This window comes from Rhamphochromis sp. 'chilingali', assembly GCF_963969265.1.
Source record: "Rhamphochromis sp. 'chilingali' genome assembly, chromosome: 13".
Taxonomy (NCBI): domain Eukaryota; kingdom Metazoa; phylum Chordata; class Actinopteri; order Cichliformes; family Cichlidae; genus Rhamphochromis; species Rhamphochromis sp. 'chilingali'.
This window is the reverse complement of record NC_137940.1, coordinates 20,189,372-20,211,126: the sequence shown is the minus strand read 5'-3', so window position 1 is coordinate 20,211,126 and position 21,755 is coordinate 20,189,372. Positions and strand designations below refer to the sequence as shown.

At 40.7% G+C, this 21,755-nt stretch overlaps 1 protein-coding gene across 1 annotated transcript; it reads right to left on the bottom strand.

Moving 5' to 3' along the window:
- Window positions 1–646: 646 nt before the first annotated feature.
- Window positions 647–21,482, bottom strand: snx25 (sorting nexin 25). Its single transcript, XM_080900923.1, has 22 exons — window positions 21,257–21,482; window positions 20,261–20,932; window positions 19,435–19,519; window positions 16,272–16,488; window positions 15,480–15,652; window positions 11,544–11,730; window positions 11,042–11,112; window positions 9,815–10,005; window positions 7,887–8,018; window positions 6,757–6,906; window positions 6,489–6,614; window positions 6,241–6,402; window positions 5,835–5,966; window positions 4,247–4,387; window positions 3,673–3,786; window positions 3,316–3,393; window positions 1,873–1,956; window positions 1,668–1,782; window positions 1,492–1,558; window positions 1,129–1,310; window positions 909–1,009; window positions 647–817 (listed from the first exon to the last, which is right to left on the bottom strand). The coding sequence occupies exons 2-22, from the start codon at window positions 20,612–20,614 to the stop codon at window positions 752–754; spliced, it is 2,928 nt and encodes a 975-aa protein (XP_080757049.1). The 5' UTR covers window positions 20,615–20,932; window positions 21,257–21,482; the 3' UTR covers window positions 647–751.
- Between the last annotated feature and the right edge of the window lie 273 nt (window positions 21,483–21,755).

Here is a 21,755-nt window from a genome sequence, read left to right as displayed (position 1 = left end):
TTTTTGGTAAAAATAAAATCTATCAATAATAAATCATAAATAAAATCATCACAATGACTTTTACATTACATTATATTGCACAATTATAAGCCTTATTACAAGAATCACAGAACAAGTGTTGCTCAGGTTGTGTGTAGAAGGAATGTTCAGAGGTATGTGGGCTGGGACTCACAGCGGTCGCCTCTAGAGGGCAACAGCGAGTCTGACTGTCTTTTTTTTGTCTTTAGTCAAGTCAGTCGATTATCTACTCTAAAAATTAAAGATGTACAAAGAAGTTGTCGACCAAACCACCATCATTTACATTTGAGTGAAACATTTCATTTCAGTCTGTTCTGGCACAGATGCTGAATGTCAGTGCTAGTGAAAGAATTATAATTATTTTTAAAAGAAAAACACAGATGTGAGTTGCTTAAGTCAAAAATACACTTTGTTCTTCTGTGATCAGTCTCATCAGACTGCAGTCTAGATAGGAAGAAGTCCCTGTGGTTTCTCCCTGTCCAAACGCAGGTTTAGAGATGCACCCTTCTGTCAGCAGCTTTGTCAGGAGAGTGTCAGGCCAACTTTTCACCGGTTCACAGCAAATTTCTTTGAACAGAGTCTTCGTGCATCTCAACTCTGACCAACGCAGCTTGCTTTCTGTCTGAGGATTCACCCAATGGCCCTCTCCCTGTTTGGCTTGGCAGTTTGTGATTGGTCAGCTACAGAAAGGCCTGAAAGACGAACCAGCCGATCCTCATTCTCATGCATGTGTTCAGATACTGTCCACCTCAGCCCTGAGCTCAGGACACAGCTCCTTTAGTAACATTTCCATCAATACCTAACAAACACAGGGAGACAGGGAAAAAATAAATGGCTAAGAAATCTTGTTTTAATGAAACGCTGATGTTGGAAATGTGTGTCACGCTTACATAGAGAAGGTGCTTATTGGCATTGGCCTCCTGCAGAGCACTGAAGATCTTGATGATGCCGTAGCGGGCATTCTGCTGGCCAACTAGATTTGTGAGTGCATCTGGTGGACGAGGAAAAGCATGCTGAATCAAGCACTTTATTCTTTATTTCTTTTACACTGCAAACATGTGCAATCATAATAAATGAAATAATAAGTCACGCCTGTGTGTGTGTTGCTACCTGGGATGTTGTCAAGTAGTTTCTGCTGAGCGCGCTCCTTGGTCTCAGTGCGTTCATAGTCCGTTCGAGCTTTGATATGTGGCGCCAGCTTGCCATCAGGCCAGAAGGTGTCCCTGAACACACTGATGTAGCACACCAACATCTGTTCACAGAAGATCCAGTTTACAGTGTCCCGGATCTGTCTGAAATACACAACAGAGGCCTGAAAACTTTCATCTCAGGAAAATGTACAATAGGTGTTACACTCTCTACCTTGCATAAGTTAACAAAGCCTCTGGATCTGGACTCGACAGATGAGATATTTTATTCTGGATCAACAATACTGCCAGACCACTGACTAAAAGAGTACTTGTTAGTACTTACTTGTTGATAGTTCGTCCAAATGTCACCTGGACTAGTGCAATTAAAGTCTTCCTCACCCACTTAAACACTGAGCAGGAAGACAGACAGAGAGGGAATGTATTCAGATAAACAGACTCTGAGGCAGTTAGAATTCACCAACACGAGCGTGTGTAACATCAAAACAGTGTCCTGCTCACTTCCTCTGAGTTCAAAGATCTCTCCTATGAGCATGAAGCAGGGTTCAGCCAGAGCATCTTTCCGCCCGTCTGTTTCATCGTAGTCTGACAAGTCACTGTCGTCATCGCCATCCTCCTATGAAGAAAACGTACAGCGCACATCATGCAAATGAGGATGCAGGACAGCATGGGAATGCTGCTTTACTCGTCGTGCATGAGTGTGTACCTCAGTATGGGAGAAAAAATCTCCAGGTAACCTCTCTAGGAAGGAGGCCAGTGAGAAAGAGGATTTCTTCTGAATAGACATCACCTTCAAACGTTATACAAGATATCATTACTATAAAATGGTCTGCATACAATGGACAAAATCATCCAGATAACACACCTATCAGGAAGGTCTGAAACATGAAAGGATCCCTGTGAATCCACAAACACGGCCCTGTAATCAGCATCTCCTCATTAATGGTGCCAGTGTCAAATGAGTAGTGACCCTCTTATGAAGCGGCTCTGCCAGTGTTGCTGCTCGAACACTGCACAAAGCCATAAATGTGCGTAAAAGAGCATCAATAAGCTGCTGGTAATTAGAGCAATAACCTTGTATTTAATGGCCCATATCTGATGTAAGTAATTGCCGCTCATTAAATTCACAGGGTCAAAATTTCAGATTAAAGTAACAAACACAACTCATGTCAGAGAACTTTAGCTGATTAACTAATACAGGAAACTAATGCTTCTTCTGGTTTGGGGTTTAAAATAGATTGAGTTTTAATGAAGTTAAATGGTTATTTAACTTTTAAAAGTATTAAAACAGGACAAAGTAGAGCTGGGCGATTTAAGATTTTTTTCATATCACGATATGTTTTTTTGTTTTTTTTTTTCATTTCAGGCGATAACGATATCTATCACGATATAAGCCAAATAACTATATTGCTCACAAGTAAAATGTGAAATAATCAGCAGCTTGTTTTTATTTAAATATTTATTTCCCATAATAAGTTCAACAGGGTAGGTTTAACTTTTCTATCGAGGAAAAGTTATTTCGCAATACATATCGTTATCGTTCTATCGCCCAGCTCTAGGACAAAGTGGTGGCTTTGAAAAGAAAGGAAATATGTGATACAATTTTGGTCATTTCACACTGTACACCCACACAGTGGATTTGGAATAAGGTGAGGACTTTAAGGTAAAAAAGAATGATAACAAAAACTGCTGTAACATTCATGAATTACTGCATTTTGTCACTGCACTTCCATTTAATAGACGCTAAATAAAATATACAATTGCAAGACAACAATTTCACGTCTGGGTGGGGCCTGTTTCTTCATTATTTTATGAAAAAATAAAAATTGAAATTTATAGCCTCAGACAGGAAAATCCAGCATCGCATGAGGTCTATGGGCTGCAAACCTCTGGTAGTCATTAAACGTGAAGAATTAAGAAAATAATTATTATATGTACAATCACTGATGAATCTGTAAAAATAGGGAAACTGTAACTCCTACAGAGCTGATCTAATATGTCAGTTAATCCCATTGAGTTAACTTTATTTCAAATCCATTGTTGTTATGTACAGGCAATAAATTTTAAAAAAAGAAATGTGCAAACACTTATGGAAATAAGCATATTATTCCCCGTTCTTTTTAAAATTGAAATATGAGAAATGGCTTACCTTCAGATGTTCTGGAGACGGGCTGAGGAAAGCATAGAGAGCCTCTGACTGGCACAACCGCTCATCTGTTAGGAGACGCTAACACACGACACACACACCTGACGTTATCATCAACAGCTGTGATCATAAGCAGAATAAGCTTTTGTGAGCACAGACTTTGTAAGGTTACAGACCTCGTTACAGTGTAATATTTAATTAAAAGAGCTCACACATTTCATAGACTGAAATAGGTTGTGATTCAGCACCCTGGTTTTTGTGTGTTATAATTAACAATGTAGAGATAAAGTGAAGCATTTGTGATTGTATCACAGCAGGTGATAGAGATATAAAATATAGATGCAGCAGCTGCTTGTTTACCTGGAGAAAAGTGTTGAGTTGTGTTTTGCTTTTGTCCAAAAACTTCTGGTCAATAGATTTGAAGGGAAGTTTACTGAGTGATGGTAACTGGAGTTTCTTCAGTGATGGAAAACACTGAAGGAGAGACACATTAACAGGTGGTGATTTTACACTAACAGGAGGCAAAAATATGTGTATTTTTGATTTCAACAGCTACTCTGTTTACTCTTGTTAGATTCAGAAATGCATTAACAACCATAAATTAGTCAATAGAGCAGACTGACTAAAAGCATGCAGCTCTCCAGATGTCACAGATATTAGATTTCATCTAAACCAATTTATCACTGTACAGTGACCACAGATGGTCACACAGAGGACTGGAAATGCTTCTAACAAACAGCAGTCTCTGCTTTCTGTGGCACATAGGCTGCAGTAAATCCATCATCACATTATTTTTTTTTGTTGAGAGTCTTTCCATTTCAGTGCTACACAGTGAGCTGATGACCTTACTGGTTTATTGTGCAGGGGACATTAAGCATTTAAACAACAAGGCAGCAGCTGTTGATCCATGTGTGCAGGATTGGTGCCTTGTTACCTCTGTGAGTTTGCGGTGCAACATTTGGAATTCAGTGAGTTTCCTCTGGACGCTCCAGCGACTGTTGGCCGTTTCTTCTCCTTCCACCAGGCTAACACACACACTGTAACAAGCTACAGTCTCACCACCTTCCTCTGCAGCCTGAAATACACACAAACATACACAATAAACCACCACCTCTTTACTCTGGAGAGAGATTACTTGGGAATTTCCAAAAAAAAAAAAAAAAAAAAAAAAAAAAAAAAAACACACAACCCCAAAATGGACAGATGTAGTATCCATACAGGGCGTATCAAAAAGAATCTGATATCAAAAGGTGACACTTTTTTAAAATAAAGAATATACTTTAAAAAAGAAAAAAAGAATATAAAAACAATATTCCCAAGTGCTCAATGTGTCCCCCTCCAGCCACACAGCTTTAGTCCATACCACAGTCAAATCTGTCCCATACTTTTGAGTCAATGCAGCCACTGCTGTCGTTATGCTGCTCACAGATCCACTCTTTTTAACAATGCGCAATTAAGTCGTTATCGGTGAGTGGCCTTGAAATTAAGCTCTTTGAAATCAGAGGATTCTTTTTGACACAACCTGGATATTCTTTATTCAGGCACATTAATATATATGTGGTGGGGTGTGGCTCAGCTGCAGGGGAGGCTGACACACCTGACCCTGATCATCTAATCATGTCTCCCCTGTTAAAGATGTTGCCAGGACCGGAGGAGAGGGCGGTGTTGTGTGCTACAGGAGCAGGGCAGCCAGAAAGCTGCACATGTTGGGAAGTCCGTCAATAAAGGATGTGTTGAACTGCAACGCTGCTGTTGTCGGGTCCTTCATTGTCACAATATATTTTTATAATTTAGTATAAATTTACAAAGGATTTACACACGTAAGTACACGAAAGAACAAAATGAATGAAATGTGAATGACTAGGGTCAGATTTAATGTCGGCTGGAAAAACAATCGTTTAGCATTATAGAGATACTGTCAATATTCATTAACATAGGACAGTGTTAGGGCTGGCCTTAGTGCATGTTATGTGTAAGAGTTTTGAAGGACGAGACACTCAGGCAAACCTGCAGTGTCTTTGATTAACATCCAATGTTACAATGTTTAACACTAACTTTTCATTAAAAACATGCAGCCTGGTGAAAAACTAAAGAAAGAAAGAAAAATATGCTTCTACACACATCAAAGTAACAGTAATATTTTCACACACATACACGATCTGACTCTAAATGATGATTTCTGTTCTTCTATGAATTTAATGTGCACTGTTAGTAGATCAACCACAGAACTTTCCACTCCCACTGGGCCATTTCTGTGATTGCTGCATGAAGTTTAGTGAATCTAGTCCTGTATAGATAAAGAACAGAAATGTGCTTGATCTATACAAATGTATGTGTTGTCCAATCTATCTTCTATACTTAAGCATAAAGTATGCAGAGTATTAAATTATCTGTGCTGTGTGGCTCATTTGTTTCTTCTGTGCAAGAGCATAAAGGATGAAGGGCATGCTTGCAGACTGCTGTAAACTGTTTAGGTGAGTGCATCATTCGTTTCTACACTCAGGTTTGTTGTTTCCTTTTACCTCAGCTGTAGTTATCGTAGCCCTCCAATTCCCCAGGTTTTCACACCACCAGTCAGTCCTTGTGATGTGTTGCTGAAGTTCGCTGTGTTCTTTTTCCATGGCTCCTATTTCTTCTTTTAGTTTGCTTACTATCTGCAAAGCACACACCAGAGGCAGATAAGCACACGAGTTACAGTAAAATGACATTATGCTGAACCACAATAAATAAAAGTCTTTGCATTCAGAGGTGTTTTCAAAGCTCTACTTTAAAGTTGTCACATACTCTAGCAGGGACCACATCAGATAAATGGGAGTTTAACCCAATCAAACATCCTGCAATTGGTTCCACTTCATTCCAACATCCTGATACTCAATACTGAAGTGATCCAACAGACTGTATTTAGCACATTGACCTATATTTTGTTACCTTCTTGTCTGGTTTGGGTGCGTTCTGGATTGAGCCCAGGGCTTGTCGCTTGTACTCCAGTTTGTCATAGAGCTGGTGTAGTTTAGTAGCAGCATAGCTCGCCTGCTCATTGATTCCTTTACTGCCCTCGTCACACACCTCTCCTGTATCTAGACCCTGGCACTTCAGAGGATATAAAGAAAAACAAGTGTTAAACACATTCATTTAGTATTGTATGCATGTGTGTCGTTTGCGTATGAATGCCTCACCCCTTCTCCCTTTTCCTCTGGGCTACACCGCGATTGGCTGTGATGGTCGTCTCGTCTGATCAGCCTATCGTAGAGGTCGGACACCAGGAAGGAGGGGTAGTAACGCTCTCTCATTGTCTCAGCAACCTAAGGGATGTGTCAGTTTCCACTGTTACACACGCTTTTAATGATCGAAGTTCAACAGCTTTCTTTTGAGATTTTCAAGAAATCCACCGTCAGCTGCTGTAGCTACAGGTAGCTGCAGCTGGCTAAGCAGAGCAGCACATACCTGTTCTTGTAGTTTAACAAAGACTTGTGTTCCTCTGTTCCCCACCAAACTCTGCTGGATCTCTTTCAGAAGAAACTTCTCCACTGGAATGTCTCTGCTCTCCACAAAGAACTTCTGGTAAATTTCCCCAACAATTTGGGGCACCTCATTCTGTCAAACAAAAATTATTTTCTCACATACTTTTCTCACCGTTTTGAACATTTTTTGCTTCCCTTTTTTATACATACATACATACATACATACATACATACATACATACATACACATATATATTTTCACATTCACAAACTGTTACAATGGCTGATGCTCATGACCAAAGTTTTGAATAACAAATAATCTGAATAAAATTATCTTACTTCTTCACTCACCTTTCTTCCCCCCCACTCACTGTGTTTATACAGAGCTCTACATTTATCATTAGTTAGTGTTAGTGATCCAGAGACTAATACTAACACTAACTAACGTCCCGTCTTCCTCCCTTCACCCTCAACCGGTCAAGGCAGATGGCTGCCCATACCAGAGTCTGATTCTACCTGATTTCTTCCTGTTAAAAGGGAGTTTTTCCTTCCTACTATCGCCAACTGCTTGCTCATAGGGGGACATATGATCGTTGGGGTTTTCTCAACAGGCAAATGTGATTTGACACTATTTAAATAAAACTGAATTAATGTAATCTCTGTGAGCAAAAATCTCAAGTTTCTGTTTTTCTTATTTCTACCCTGAAGTCTTTGTGGTGCGAATGCAAGTGGACATCCTAAATTTGGTCACATCACTGGCTATAAAGGAGGTGAGTGAAAATAGTTTGCTTCAGACGGTAGATGAACTAACAAGCTGCACCAAAGCTTTTAATAAAACGAATAAAGTTTCTTTTAACTGTCAGTTACAGCCACACCAGCAGATTCCAAGTTTAAAGACATTAAAGCAAAAGACATTTGCTGACACTATGTGCAGTTATTTTCAAGTCTGATTTTGTGCACTGGACTCACAAAAAGCTTTATGCTACGTTTCTTTATACAAGACTGTTTAATAAAATTACATCAAGCACTCCAATTTTCTACTTTTGTGTACATCTCAGTATGAATGCCATCGCCTCGTCACACCTCGAGCTCTTGAATGTGTGCAGCCGTTACCTTGTTGGCAGTTTTCAGTGTTTCCACCAGTTCCCAGAAGCTTATCAGAGCTCTCTTATCTACTCTCTCCATGTAAACTCTGAAATGATCCCTGTAACTTGGATTACACAGGATGTCATCAAACTGGAGAATCTGCATAAGGGGAGAGAATTTTTAAAAAGAACCAAAGTAATTTCACACCTTACAGGAAATGAAGAGAGACCGCATTAGTTACATCAGCGGTCCCCAACCCCCGGGCCTCGGACCGGTACCGGTCCTTGAGTCGTTTGGTACCGGGCCGCGAGAGTTGAGGCTCAGGTGTGAAATGTATAGTTTTCAGGGTTTTTAATCGGTTTTCAGCGTTATTTTGTTATCGTTTACTCGGTTTTCCTTGGTCTTCTCATGTGTTATGAATAAATTCTTTTATTCTGTACCGGTACTAGTTTTATTTTGCTGTATTTATTAGAGATGGCACGATACCACGATACCACTTTTTTCCGATACCGATATCATAAATTTGGATATCTGCCGATACCGATATGAATCCGATAGTGATTTTTAATCAACAAAACTGTTTTTTTAAATATCTTGCTGCATTTTGTATAAGTTCATACTCAAGTTTAAAACAACAACTACACTAAAGCTATTCTGTTATACCTGTATGCAAAAAAATTATTTCATAGTTCAGCAATACTGATCAATCTAATAAACTTAAACCTACACCATCCTCCCTATTCTGGTATTTGAATGAGTACTTAGCATAAATATTAAGCAACCTAACTAATAGGGTTCCAACTCCCAGCAACAACAAAAATAAATAAATAAATAATAGGGAACCACATCTCACGCTCCACCTCATGATGCTTAATCGACGTAATCAACCTTAATTTGATGCAGTGTGAAAAAAAATGCACAGAAATCAATTATTTTTTCAAGAAATATTAAATAGATTCAACATCTTTCTTCAACAAAATTGCAGACTGCACAGATGGTACCTTCCCAAAGGAAAAAGTACTATAGCTTACTAGGGTATATATATATATTAGACTTAATAGTTACTATATACAGTAATGGACTTCTATTCATTTTACATCAAATTAAAACTTTGGGTGTCAGATAATTATTTATTAAAAGCTCGACATTTTAAATGAGAATAAGAAAGAAAAGTATGTCTTTGTGCCCCCTTTTCCCTGTTAATGCCCTATCGGCCCCCCTGGCTAAACTTTGCTAGATCCGCCCCTGCACAGTTACAGCCGTCAGCAACGTAGAAAAAGATCCTCGAGTAGAAAGTAATATTAAATACATTCTAACAACAGCTTATCAAGCTTAAACGTGCTGCTGTTGTTCAGCCGCTGGTTTCCTCTTTCTGGTGCAAAGTGGGCCAAAAACAAAGAAGAGAGACGGACTCGCGACAGAAAAGCCGATCAGCTGATCATTTAAGCAGTTTCACGATTGAAGTAGCAGCCGGAGAGCGAGAGGCAGTCGCTTGTTAAGCTTAACGCAGGAATGCTTTACAAACATTCAGAGATGGACTTACACACTTGCTTTACTTCTCTCGGGATAACTTTGTCGGAGATGAAATGCCGGGTTGCTAGCGAAGCTCCAAATGCTATCCAGACCACCACAGGTCCCGCATGCCACAGCCGCTCTATCACGTGATGCATACTGCTCCGACGTGCTAACGTTCTGAGGCGAGTTACGGTGTGTTGCAAGTTTTGTGAGGTGCTTTCGTGATATTTAATGGATCGGATTACATTTTTTATTTTTCTCCGATATCCGATCCAGTAATTTAGGTCAGTATCGGACCGATACGTAATATCGGATCGGTCCATCTCTAGTATTTATCCACGACACCTTAAAGGCCGGTCCATGAAAATATTGTCGGGAATAAACCGGTCCGTGGCGCAAAAAAGGTTGGGGACCGCTGAGTTACATGACATATTATTTACCTTCTGGCTTTGAGGCTCGTCGTTGTCATCGGCCCCTCCTTCCTCACTATTCTCATAGTTTGGCCCTCCAAGGAGGCGGATCCTTTTTTCACATTGTTTCTTAGCAACAGTCAGCTGATTGATATATCTTTTCATATCTCTGGCTCTCAGCAGGTCGGCCTTCATGGCTGCTGACTCTTTACCTTTTTTCTCTAAGGGAGAGGGAAAGTCTGTCTGAGCAAGTTCTGGCCACATAATAACACAAAGGCGCACAATCACCTGGTGTGGAGCCACTGAACTATCGGGATAAAGCTGATACATACCGATGGCCTGATTCTATGAAAATGTGCTTCAAGCTAAGCACACCAGCAAGTGAACTTTATTGGTCATTGATTTTCAGATACAGCATGTGAATGCACTTGCAGTTTCTACAGCCGACTGGCCTTTAAATGTACTCATGAATTCATTCACTGCTGAACAGGGACTGTGTGTTTCAACAGCAAATAGCCTGTGCAAACAGAAACCAGTACTGGGTCTCCAAAATCCCCAAAAGCAAATTGAAAAAGTGCTAGTCTATACTGTGTAGTCCAGCAGGATCACACAGTATAGATAGTATAGTGTTTAAAAGTGCACATGGAGACAGTTTATGGACCATTTCCCCCCCTCAATCAATGAGAATAAAAATTAGGCTCTGCACTGCAGGGCAGTTCAAATCCACTCATTCCCTTGTTTTGTTTGTAAATCTGTATCAGCTGGTGCTGTGTGTCCATCCGTTTCAAACTTTTACATACAATACTTACCTTCAGACCCAACCACCTGCAACACTAATGATGGGACTCAGTGGTTGGGTCTGAAGGTAAGTATTGTATGTAAAAGTTTGAAACTGACGGGAATCAGCCTTTGCTGCAATACATTTACGACTAAAGTCACTCTGGTAATGTCATTATAACCACGCTCACACAGCTGTCCTGAAACTTCGCTTTCATTGTCACTTCCTGGTCCTTAAAAGTCTTTGACTCGAGGCTGAACTCAGGCATATTGCAAGTGTCTGACAGATAAATGTTCACATCACTTCTCTTCAAATTGTTGCAAAACAAGCAGAATTGTGACTGTACTCTTATTGTTTACTTCTATGAATGAATGCCTATATTGCATACCTGGCTAGCTTTTTAGGGGCAGTGAACGTGAACTGAAACGCTGCCATACTTTTGAGGTTTTAAATGCAGGAAACTGTAGTGTTGTCTGTACCTTTCTGCTTCTTGAGCTGAGGCAGGCTGCTGATGGTGGTGGCATGAATAATCTCTACCACGATCTGATACCTACAAAGGAGGAAAGACGGGAGACAAATACAATTATTAGATGAATTACGTCACAGAAAGATGGAAATGTAGTATGGAAAGTGACGAGGCCAAAATAAATCAAAACAAACAAAAAGAAGAAACATTTCAAAAAGAAGCCAGTACTGAGCCACCATTTCTCAAACTAACGAGACAATATAGCAGTATCATGTCTACCCCGCATTTAGATCAAGTATATTGCTGCAGAGACATTGTCTGTTCCCATGGTAACCCCTGAGCAGCAAACATGTTGGTGGCTAAGACTGCCTGGTTAACATGTTTGTCATTATGTATATAAGGACACACGTGGTTTGTTTAATTTGACTCTATGTAGGTACAGGATAGTCTACTTAAATGAGGTAATGTAGGCATCTACTGTGTGTGTGTCTGTGTGCACGTTGTCACTGTCATGCCTGAGTTGCTTGAGGAAATTGACATCAGTAGAAGTTGATATCAGTTTGATAAAGTCTTCATAGGAGGCAGCGTAGGTGTAGGCTTTCTTCTGCTGCTCAGCCTGCTGCTCCCTCTTTTCCAGCTGAGACAACAACATCCTGTTTATGGAATCTGGATCGCTGAGTACCTCTACCAACGGCTTCAGGACTGGAGAACACACACACACACAAAGATAAAAATACGTTGATGTAAAAAGGACGGACAAATGCTCTTGATGAAGTTAGAACCACAGATTTCTGTGACGCATAATAAAATGAGACACTGATCTTAAAAATAAAAAAAAAAAATTAAAAAAATTAAAAAAAATCCTAGGTGTGGGAAATTGAGGAATGCAGGTCTAGAAACAGAGCAGCAGCTAGACATCAAGATATCACACATTTTCTTAATACTATCGTTTCATCGTTCCTTCTCACAGTAGGAACACAACAACAGCTGCATTCAAAACAACACTGACAACACACCTGCTCAAGAGGAAAGGATGACCACAGAGTTTGTAAGATTCCAGTTTTTCTCAGTTGAATTCCAACTTTTTTTGAAGTTTTCTGGTTTTTCATCAGGTAAATTTTCCAGAACAGCAAAACATTACAGATAAATAACAAAAGTCCATTGATTCGTGTGTCGGGCCAGCAAAATTGAACATTTGTTTCATTTCACACCATGTAAACCAACATGTACTCTGGAAACAAGAGCCAAGTGCAGAAGTAACAGTGTGACGCTCTGCTGCAATGCAGGAGAAGAAGAAAAAGTGTTCTGTATCTTCCTGCATTCTTTTTTCCTCTCCTTGCTTCACTGCCACACTTCCCTTGTGAGTCAGTGCTGTTACAACAGCTAAGAGTACATTTTGCAATGCTCAATAATTAGATGACAATTAAATTATTTATAACATGCAGTAATGTCCAAAGACTGGGCCACTCGTCATTTGTTATATTTTGTTACAACCCTAACAGGTGTTGTTAGTGGGTGTGTTCTGCTTTCCTTCTCCCCTGCCTGCAGCTGCCACACATTTGCCTGTGAGGAGCCACCAGTGTGGAGCATGCTCTGCTCACCAATCATCATCCAACACTATAAAAAGATCTGGTGTGGAGTTGCTCGGACTCAGTGTGTGCCAGCCTGAGAGTGATGAGCTGTAGTGAAGTGCTTTGCCTGAGTTTGGACTGAAATTAATGGTGGAGCTACTAGTGAGCAGCAAAGCCTTTTCCTTTGGCTATTTAATAATCTCTCTGAGTTGAATCCTTTGTAAGAAAATTATTATTTTCACTATTGTTACTCCCCTCATCCCTTGGTCTTTATTCAAGGTACAAAGACTGGAAGGAATATGAGTCCAGTCTTTGTCCAGAGGAATGTTTTTGTTTGTTGAGCCACACTGACCTATGAGTCATTCATTCAAAAAAAAGCAAGCATCTAATTCAAGAAAAGAAGCAATGCTGTCTCCAAACATACCAGGAAACTTAGCAAAGAGACAGTTTATATTGTATTTTTAGGCGCTTTGTTGCTAAAAGCCTGTCACAATAATATTTGTTCCAATTTCTTTATTCAAATCTAGTAAAAATCCCAACGGCAGGACACTTTGACAGGCAGAAAATGCACCAACAAGGTGATCTTGTCAAAGTTTACATCTACATGGTTTTAAAAAAAAAAAGGTAAAAGAAAATGAGGAAACTGGCAAAGTAGAGGACAAAAGAAGAAGTGACAGGCATAAAAAGCAATCTACAGCAGATGGAGAGTAAGTGAAAGTCATGTAATAGGCAAAAACCAACAAAGACGTGACACAGGACCTGAGAAATCCGTCTGACCCTGCAGCTGATCTAAATACTGTTTGTTCAAACGTCACCAGAAATGGGATAAAAGGTGGAGATATGTCCAAAAGGAAAAAAAAAAAAAAAAAAAAAAAAAAAAGAATCAGTGGCAGGAGTAAGTGATAATGGAGTGATGATTACTGCATTTTACCAATGCAGTAAAAGCATGTGTGGATATTTTAAAAAAAAAAAAAAAAAAAAAGGGGAACACACTGGCCTCCCAGCGCGCAGACCTCAACATTACTGAGGCAGTGTGAGTTCATCGACACAGAAACAAACAAAAGACAGCCAACACCCAAAGAAGACCTGAAATGAACTATACCAGACTGTGCTGAAGAATAAAGGTGGTCATACAAATATTGACTTTAAAGCTAGTGAGAATTGTACAGACACGGTTTTTGCCTTATATTATTGTATTGACATGTATGCTTGGCTATGATTCAATAAATCGCTGCACCCGTTTCTTATTTTCCTAGCAAAATCAAAAGAAATTAAAGAACTCAAGAGTTCTACATAGTATTGTATATTAAAGAGTAAAACTATTCAGCAGAATTGTATATTTATTCTTTGTTTATCAAACACACCTGAAGAGCTGCGAGTGTTATGCATCTATGTCAACAACACCTCAGTGTTACATCTCTTTCACTGAGCAGGTGCAACTATTAAACAACTAGAGGAAAGGAGACACCATTTGTGTTTTTAATTACAACTGTGCTTATCATGAATTGTGTCCTAATGTGTTGAGTAAAGTTTCATTCTATTTAAATGAAATTCATTCACAGCGTATGTTTAATTCCCCAATTATGGGAGTGTGACACTGACAAACGGAGTCCACCAAGAGGATGGTGCACATTTCATCACCATGTCTGCACTGTGGAGCTGATTCAACTACCGTATTTCCCGGACTACAAAGCGCACCTGAATATTAGCCGCACAAGCTAAAATCAGGGGAAAATCCTGTTTTGTACATACATTAGCCGCACCTGACCAAAAGCCGCAGGTGTTTCAATGTTGACTTATCATATGTAAGAGAATATGCACAAAGCGAATTGTCAGGAAAGAGATGGCTGTTTGGAGACACACCTCTTTTATTAATATTTTGAAAAACAAGTTATGGGTACATATTTGCACATGTGCTGTGCTTCATAAATGAGTAACAAATGTAGTACATAACAGTAACCTATAGCACACCAGAAAAATAGAGTCGGACTACCTTTTAGGCTCAGGTGCAGTGACACGGCTTTAACAAGAAGAAAAGTCAGTCATTCACCACCATCTTTCTCTTCTTCCTGCGCACTAAAACCACCAAAGTCCTCTTCTCCAGTGTCGGAAACGAACAGGTTCAGGATGGCTTCGTCATCCACTCTCAGCTTCTTTCCTTCGTTGTCACTTTCAAAACCAAAGAAATCCTCGTTGTCAGTGTCAGAGTCGAACACCCTCAGAAGGGCCGTGGCGGTGTCCTCCTCTTCATCATGCAGCAGTCCAGCCCTTCGAAATCCGTTGGTGATCGTGGATGTTTTCACACTTTTCCACGCTGTCAGATTCCACCGGTGGAGTTGAGCATAACTTGCTTTTCGCAAGTTTATCGCCGCTCGTCATCCACGCCTCCCACTGAACGCGTAGCGCTACTTTGAAGTTTGTTTTTCGCGCTACTTGTACGGCACTATGTTGCCTGGAGGATGGACATGTGACCAACATACCACTCTTGAACCCCGATCCTTCCGCCAGGCAACGTAGTGCCGTACAACAGCGGAACAAACAAAACAAATCGTCTTACGATATCACAAAAATCATGGACAATCTATAGAAAAGCCGCACCTGACTAAAAGCCGCAGGGTTCAAAGCTGGTGCAAAAAGTAGCGGCTTATAGCCCGACAATTACGGTACTCTTGTGTTTAATGACTTGGAGTAGAGCCAAAATAAAGATATAAACATTCAACGACTGCTACTTGTAATAACAATCCATAAGACAAAAAAGCAATGACTTATAAACAGTACATTAAAACAGAACATATTATTCTTTGACAACAATAATGCATGTATGTGACAATGACCAATTAGAATCAGAATTCTTTATTAATCCCCAAGGAAGTTATGTACCTTTATTAGTGATGACTTCAGTGAGACAGCAGCGTAGTGTGTGCGACTTGGCATCCTTTTGTGGCAGCAGACATAGCAGTAGTATTCTGGCTACACAGCGGAGGAAGGCCAGCTCCGATTCCGGACTGACCAAACAGGGATGGAGAGGAAACGGCCGAGCCACTTCCTCTGGTCTGGGGAGACACACAGACACACACACACACACCTTAGATGTCCGATTATATTACGTGAGCTAAAGCTTCGCTCCCTCTGTTATTCATACTTCAGCTGTGTTGTAGCTCGCTGTTTTTGCTTCTAAAGACATGCTGCTGCTGCTACATTGTTCCCAAGCAATTGGAAATTAGGCAGACCAGACATCACAGCAGTGCAATCAAATCATAAGTCTCGTCTGACTGGCCAAGATAATAAAACCAGATGATGTGTGAATCATCGCTCTGTCTGTTCTTTTTCCTGCACACACATGTGTGATAGTGTACCTGGCACACACTGAAGGGGGATTTTAATGCGGTTACGCTGGACCAAATTGCAGTAATTTCACACCATCTGTGTACATAAAATTATGGTACTAGGTATGGACACTGGTGGGAAGAGAAATCTTTTTCAGTAACAAATCAAAGATGGAACATATTTCCTGATAAACAACTGAGTCATACCTGTGCAAAGAAAGCTGTTAGAGGCTCAGTGACTCTGACAGTAACAACACATTATTTCACTAGCTTTCCCATCCTTGATTTCCAGGTGATGAATATTGTGGGAGAACTTCATACAATTAAAGAGTGTGTGTTAGTGCACCTTGCAGATGCAGCTTTGAGGTCGGTGAAGTGTGTGTGTAGAATCCGGATGCTGTCATAACACACTACGTTGACGAGGTCGATCTCAGCAAGCCTGGATCTCAACTGCCCGATCATCTGCCACCAGTCCTCTGACAGCATGGAGTACAACTGGCCTTCATCATGACTCAAAGGAATGTACCAGGATAGGATATAGTCTCTGTAGGCATAGTCAAACACTGCGGAGACAGCAAAAGAAAATCTAAATCCAGTTTTTGTTAGAATAGACAAACAGCTGCAGTCAGTACTCTTCTGACAGTAACACCAAATGGCTTTTTTACATTTCAAACTTTTGATGCACAAAAAAAACAAAACAAAACACAAACCCTGTATAAACTCTGTTTTCAATGAGCCACTGAAGACCACAACGGGTGCATCGAGTTTCATTTCCCCAAAGCCCAGGTGCAGCTTATGAAAGCTGGAGGGTGGTTCACGCTTTCCATCATCTACTTTCTGTGCCCGCTTTTCTGTAAACGGTCCCCAGCCCTCCCCCCCGAGAGCTTATCCCAGCATTCATTCTGTGAGGGGAAAGCTGTAACTGGAAACTGGACAGCTCACCACCTCATCACAGAGCTGACCCTTAGATGCACAAAAACAAACAAACAAAACACTGGCAATCCCTCACACTCACTTTCAAATGATGTAACTACAGGAAGAATATAGGAGGAGACACCTACTACAGCACCTGGAAAAAAAACTGACAGAAATATATAAATAACACACCCAGACTCCACACAGACGGCTGCAACTGGAAGGTTAATTTTAACCCTGGGAACACCATAGCTTAACAGTGAGCGCTCTGCTTTAACTAGCTGCTGAAAAACAGATTTTACTGGTCAAATCTTTAACTTACAAACTGCACAAAGAGCAAAATCACAGGGGAAAAAAAAAAAAAAAAAAAAAAAAAAAAAAAATCAGATGCAATCCAAATATGAGCAGCTCGTCCAGTATTCTAAACAGTACAACATATACGTAAAAAATGAATTCAACCGTAAAAATTTAATTAATATTATCACTTGAATAACTGCATACTGATCGAGTTATGCTTTGAAGTACAGTGTGGCACTTCCCCTTCTCTGTGAAATTCAGTTTTAATGTGTGAACCAAACCAATTGTTCTGTTGTGATCTTTTAACTAAATGCAGAATCTCTGTCTTTGAAGTGTATGCAGTGATCCAAGCGAACCCTCTGTAGATTATATACAGCACATTATCAACATGTACTGTATGTTGCAGAACAGGAGGAGAAGCACCCTAATACTCACAACGGACATGACCAGCATTCACTCTTGTAAGGAATGACTGTAAAGCACATACTTTGTCACCTTCTTGGGGTTTTTCCCTTTAACCAGAGACATGCAAGTTAAGCGACCATACAACCTCTATGTGTGCCTTTAGACACTGGAACTGACCAGGATCAGTGCTTTAGAAACAGATGAAGAGGGGGGATGAATGGTTAGCGAGGTTAGCACTCTAATAACAGATAAAGACCAATCTTGCACAATTGGATTTGCTCCATTTCTCAGTTTCCACTTCAAACAACATTATGCTCTCATACTACTTCTTCATCTTTTTAAAAAAAATGAATAAAATAAATGAGACACAGTTCAGAAGGTATTTTGTGCTGAGCACTCACAGTAAGCTCCTCTGGAAAGGTTCTAACTAGAATGCAAGTATTCTGCTTGCTTTAAATGCATAACTCTAAAGAATCCCACAAAACACATCAAGGTATATCAAGGCATCAGTTCACTGACACAGCCTGTCTTGATTATAAAGCTAATAATGTCATAAACTTGTATCACACTGCAATCAAAGGACCATTTTTTAAAAACACACAGAAGGATGTGCAAACACACACCCTCAGTGTAAATCCTGGAGCCATCTGTTACTTGGCAGGCACATGCACTGATCTACTGAGCGTGCATGGGTGTGCAAGTGTCTGTTTGCGGCTCCCAGTGTGTACGTGTCTTTAACCTTCTACTGGTTTAATGTGTGGGAGAGATGGGTGACAGGTCGTGGTGAATGACAGAAGCAGAGCTCCGTCAGTCAGCAATTTTGTCAAAAACAGAAGTTGAAACTTTTTCCATCAGTCAGTCATTTCAGGAAAGGTCTCCTAATACTACTGAGAGTGAAAAACAGATTTTAATGCTGTGTAAGCTTCAAGTTTTCAATATGAAAAAAAGCAGTTTTTTTCAAAACAGAGCCAGCCACAATAAGAATCAACATGACTATCCTTTTGAATCACCACTGTCGAAGTGCAGTATTATACAATGTATTGTAATGCCACCAAAATATGTCTAATTCAATGACTGGAGAGAAGGCAGTGTTGATGCTGTAAAGTACTACATTTTAAAAATTTTACGTTTTCCCAGCTCTCAACTCTGAATAACACCAGTGAGAATGGATGTCCTTATTACAGTCATCTCAAAGTTAAGACCACAGCTGCTGTTCATGTATTTTGTTTGAGAGTGGCAGCCAATCAGGAGCATTAATGGACAGGAAAGGGAGCTGAAACATTTTGTTTCAGACAGTGTTATGAACTGAGAGGCTAGACCGAGGCCCAATGTAAGATAAGCTACTACGGTAGAGTCCACAAACAAAACAAAACAAAACAAAACAAAAAATAATGCAGAGCTTGAAAAGAGCATAAATGCTAAAGGAAAAGTCTTTTTATGGAATTTTGAACTTTTTATACATGGAATTCAAACACTGAAATAACTGAAACTGAAATTTTGAGGAAGACACATTCATGTTTGCTTCTGAAGTTTTTTTTTGTTTTGTTTTGTTTTTTTTGCTTCTGAAGTCCTTCAAAAAAGTAGCATGAATAATCAATGAAAATCTCACTCTTCTGCAATCGCCAATTTAAAGCCTTTCAAAAAATGACCACACTTGACTCTCAAGTGATCTCAGACGTCTGACTGTCATATGATCCAATTTCAGAATCCTGATTCGCTCACACATTTTACTCTATAAAGACAGGATGCCACAAAAATGGCAGAAACAGAAGAAGCAATTGGGGGTTTTAAGTTCTTTTTAACATCATCTGCTAGAATATCAAAATCTCCTCACACATCAATAGCTCCTCATGCATTCACATAAATGTGCCATAAAACAGGTGACTAATTACCTTCCTTCAGGGTTTTGTCCACATTGTGCGACACCACCACCCTCCTGCTCTGGCTTGACTCCTGAACTGGCACCAAAAAACGAACCTGAAAAGTAGCCAAACAGGCAATTCCAGTTAAGGAACAACATAAAAACAGGAAATACAAGGAGAGAAGAGAGCTAGGACTTAGAACTGTGTGTCCAGAAGGCCTAAAATCATGACAAATGAAGCAGCCTAAATTGGTCACAGCTCGTGCAACATGTCACTCAGACTAATGTTTGTGACAATACTCATCAACTGTCGACATCAATAAGTCATAAGCGCCACAAAACATCAAACATCACAGATGAAAGGCAGCCGCTGGGCTGAGGGATGCCACCAACCGGCTGCAAACACCCAAAGGCTTTCCTTAAAGAATAAATTACCATTTGTTGTGTGTATGCATGTGCTCAGTGTTGCGAATCAGGCTAAATCCAGAAGAATGACTGTACCTCTTCTATTATAGAACACAGCAAGGATAAAAGAGTCGGGAGACATCATCAGAGAGACAGATTGGGTACAAATGCTGAGGTGGAAGGAAATTAATTGGGGCAGGAAACAAGGGGGTGGAATGGTTGAGAAGGCCAAATCAGGAGGCAAAATGTAAAACATCAGATGCTCAACAGATCTAGTTTGTCAATAACGCAGAGTGTGCAAAAAGCCCTTAGATATAAGTCTGCATGTCAGCAGTAAACAATGTTTTCTGATGAGACACAGTGTGATCCTAATGAGATGTCGCACAGAGCTACAGTTTGCGTTCCTGGAGGTGTGCTGCATGTCCCTTAATGAATTTAAGGGGTCTTCTTACCATGAGCTTGTTGAAGAACTCCAGCCATTCAGAAGGCTGCCTCCTGCTCCGGTTAAAGCAGCTGACTTTGAGAGGACTCTTCCTGACCAGCAGGGCAAAGCTCCCAGCCAGGAAACACAGGAGGGCGAATGACACATAGATGAAGAGCTTTAAGAAGAACGAGGTGAGAGACAGGCCTCCCCATGCCAGCTGAAATACTACTGCTGCCACCACGCCCAGGCAGAAGGCTGGGACGAACCGGAAAGATGAGCCGATTGAGGAGGTAGAAGCTGCGGACATGGGCCCCTCTTCCTCTCCCCCAGTATTGCTTCTCCCTCCAGCCGGTGATGTAGTGGTACTCGAGGGGGTGGGCATACTGCGACCCCACCATCCATATATGTGTCACTGCTAGTTATGCTGAAACCTCGCTCCGCTGGTTTGCACGCCAAGTCCCAGCGAGAGGTATACTGTGTACACTCGTGTATACCCTCGCCTACAAAACTGTCTCCAAAAAGAGGCATCCCCGCTCTGACATCTCCTCACCAGACACACGCCGCTATGTTCCCCCACGCTCCTAGCGTCGGCCCGCCTGGCAGCAACAATCACGGACCCCCGAGAGCTTTCTCAGCCACAACACGGCGCTCCAGACAACAAAAGAGGGCACCGGGCTTCTCCTGGGAAAGGCGTCAGGAGCTATCAGAAAGCAGAGACAGGGAGAGAGCAGGGAGTAAATGGATGGAGAAACAACCACCGTCACCTTGGAGACACTTTCGGTGGAAGGGTAGCTCACCGACTGTCGTTTACAATCTAAGCTAGCAAGAAGCTACGCTAGAAAGCCAGCATAAGTTGCCGCTACCTGCTTCAAAACGAGGAAGAAAAAAATTTATAAAATACAAGGAAGAGTCGAGCAACCTCGAACTTCTGTGTTCTTTGGCTGCCAAGCTAACTGCAACAGGCGGCTAACTAGCTCGCGTGCTAATTAAGCAATTTAACTTCAGCTAACGTTAGCTTACTCACCTATCGTTAAAAATTGGGGTGGACGATAACAACGCTACATTCCCGCTTTTCTCTCCGTAAAAGAATGTTCCACGGGCCGTTTAGTAATGTATTAAAGGTGCCATAAACGCAGCGAGAAAAAATGTCTCCAGTTCAAAAGCCCCTGAAAGATAAAAAAAAAACAAGTACTGTGTTGTTTTACTTGAGCTCCAGCTGACTGACAATCTCTCTAAACGTGAAAGGGTGTTAGCCAATCAGCGCCGGCATTAACCACCGACGGCGCGTCTGTTTTAACTCTGGAGATGGTGTGATTGGACGGGGCTTTCGCTTGAACCTATCTGTAGCAGGGAAAGCACCGCCCATCGGGCAAGTTGGTTATGCTAATTAAGCACACCGCCAGATACAGGATAATAGTTGGCTTATGATTGCGTAGATTTTTTTAATTTTACAGATACTGGCTTAAACAAAGGCGATACTGTGTATTTACACAATGATAATTTAGATTTCACACATATTTATT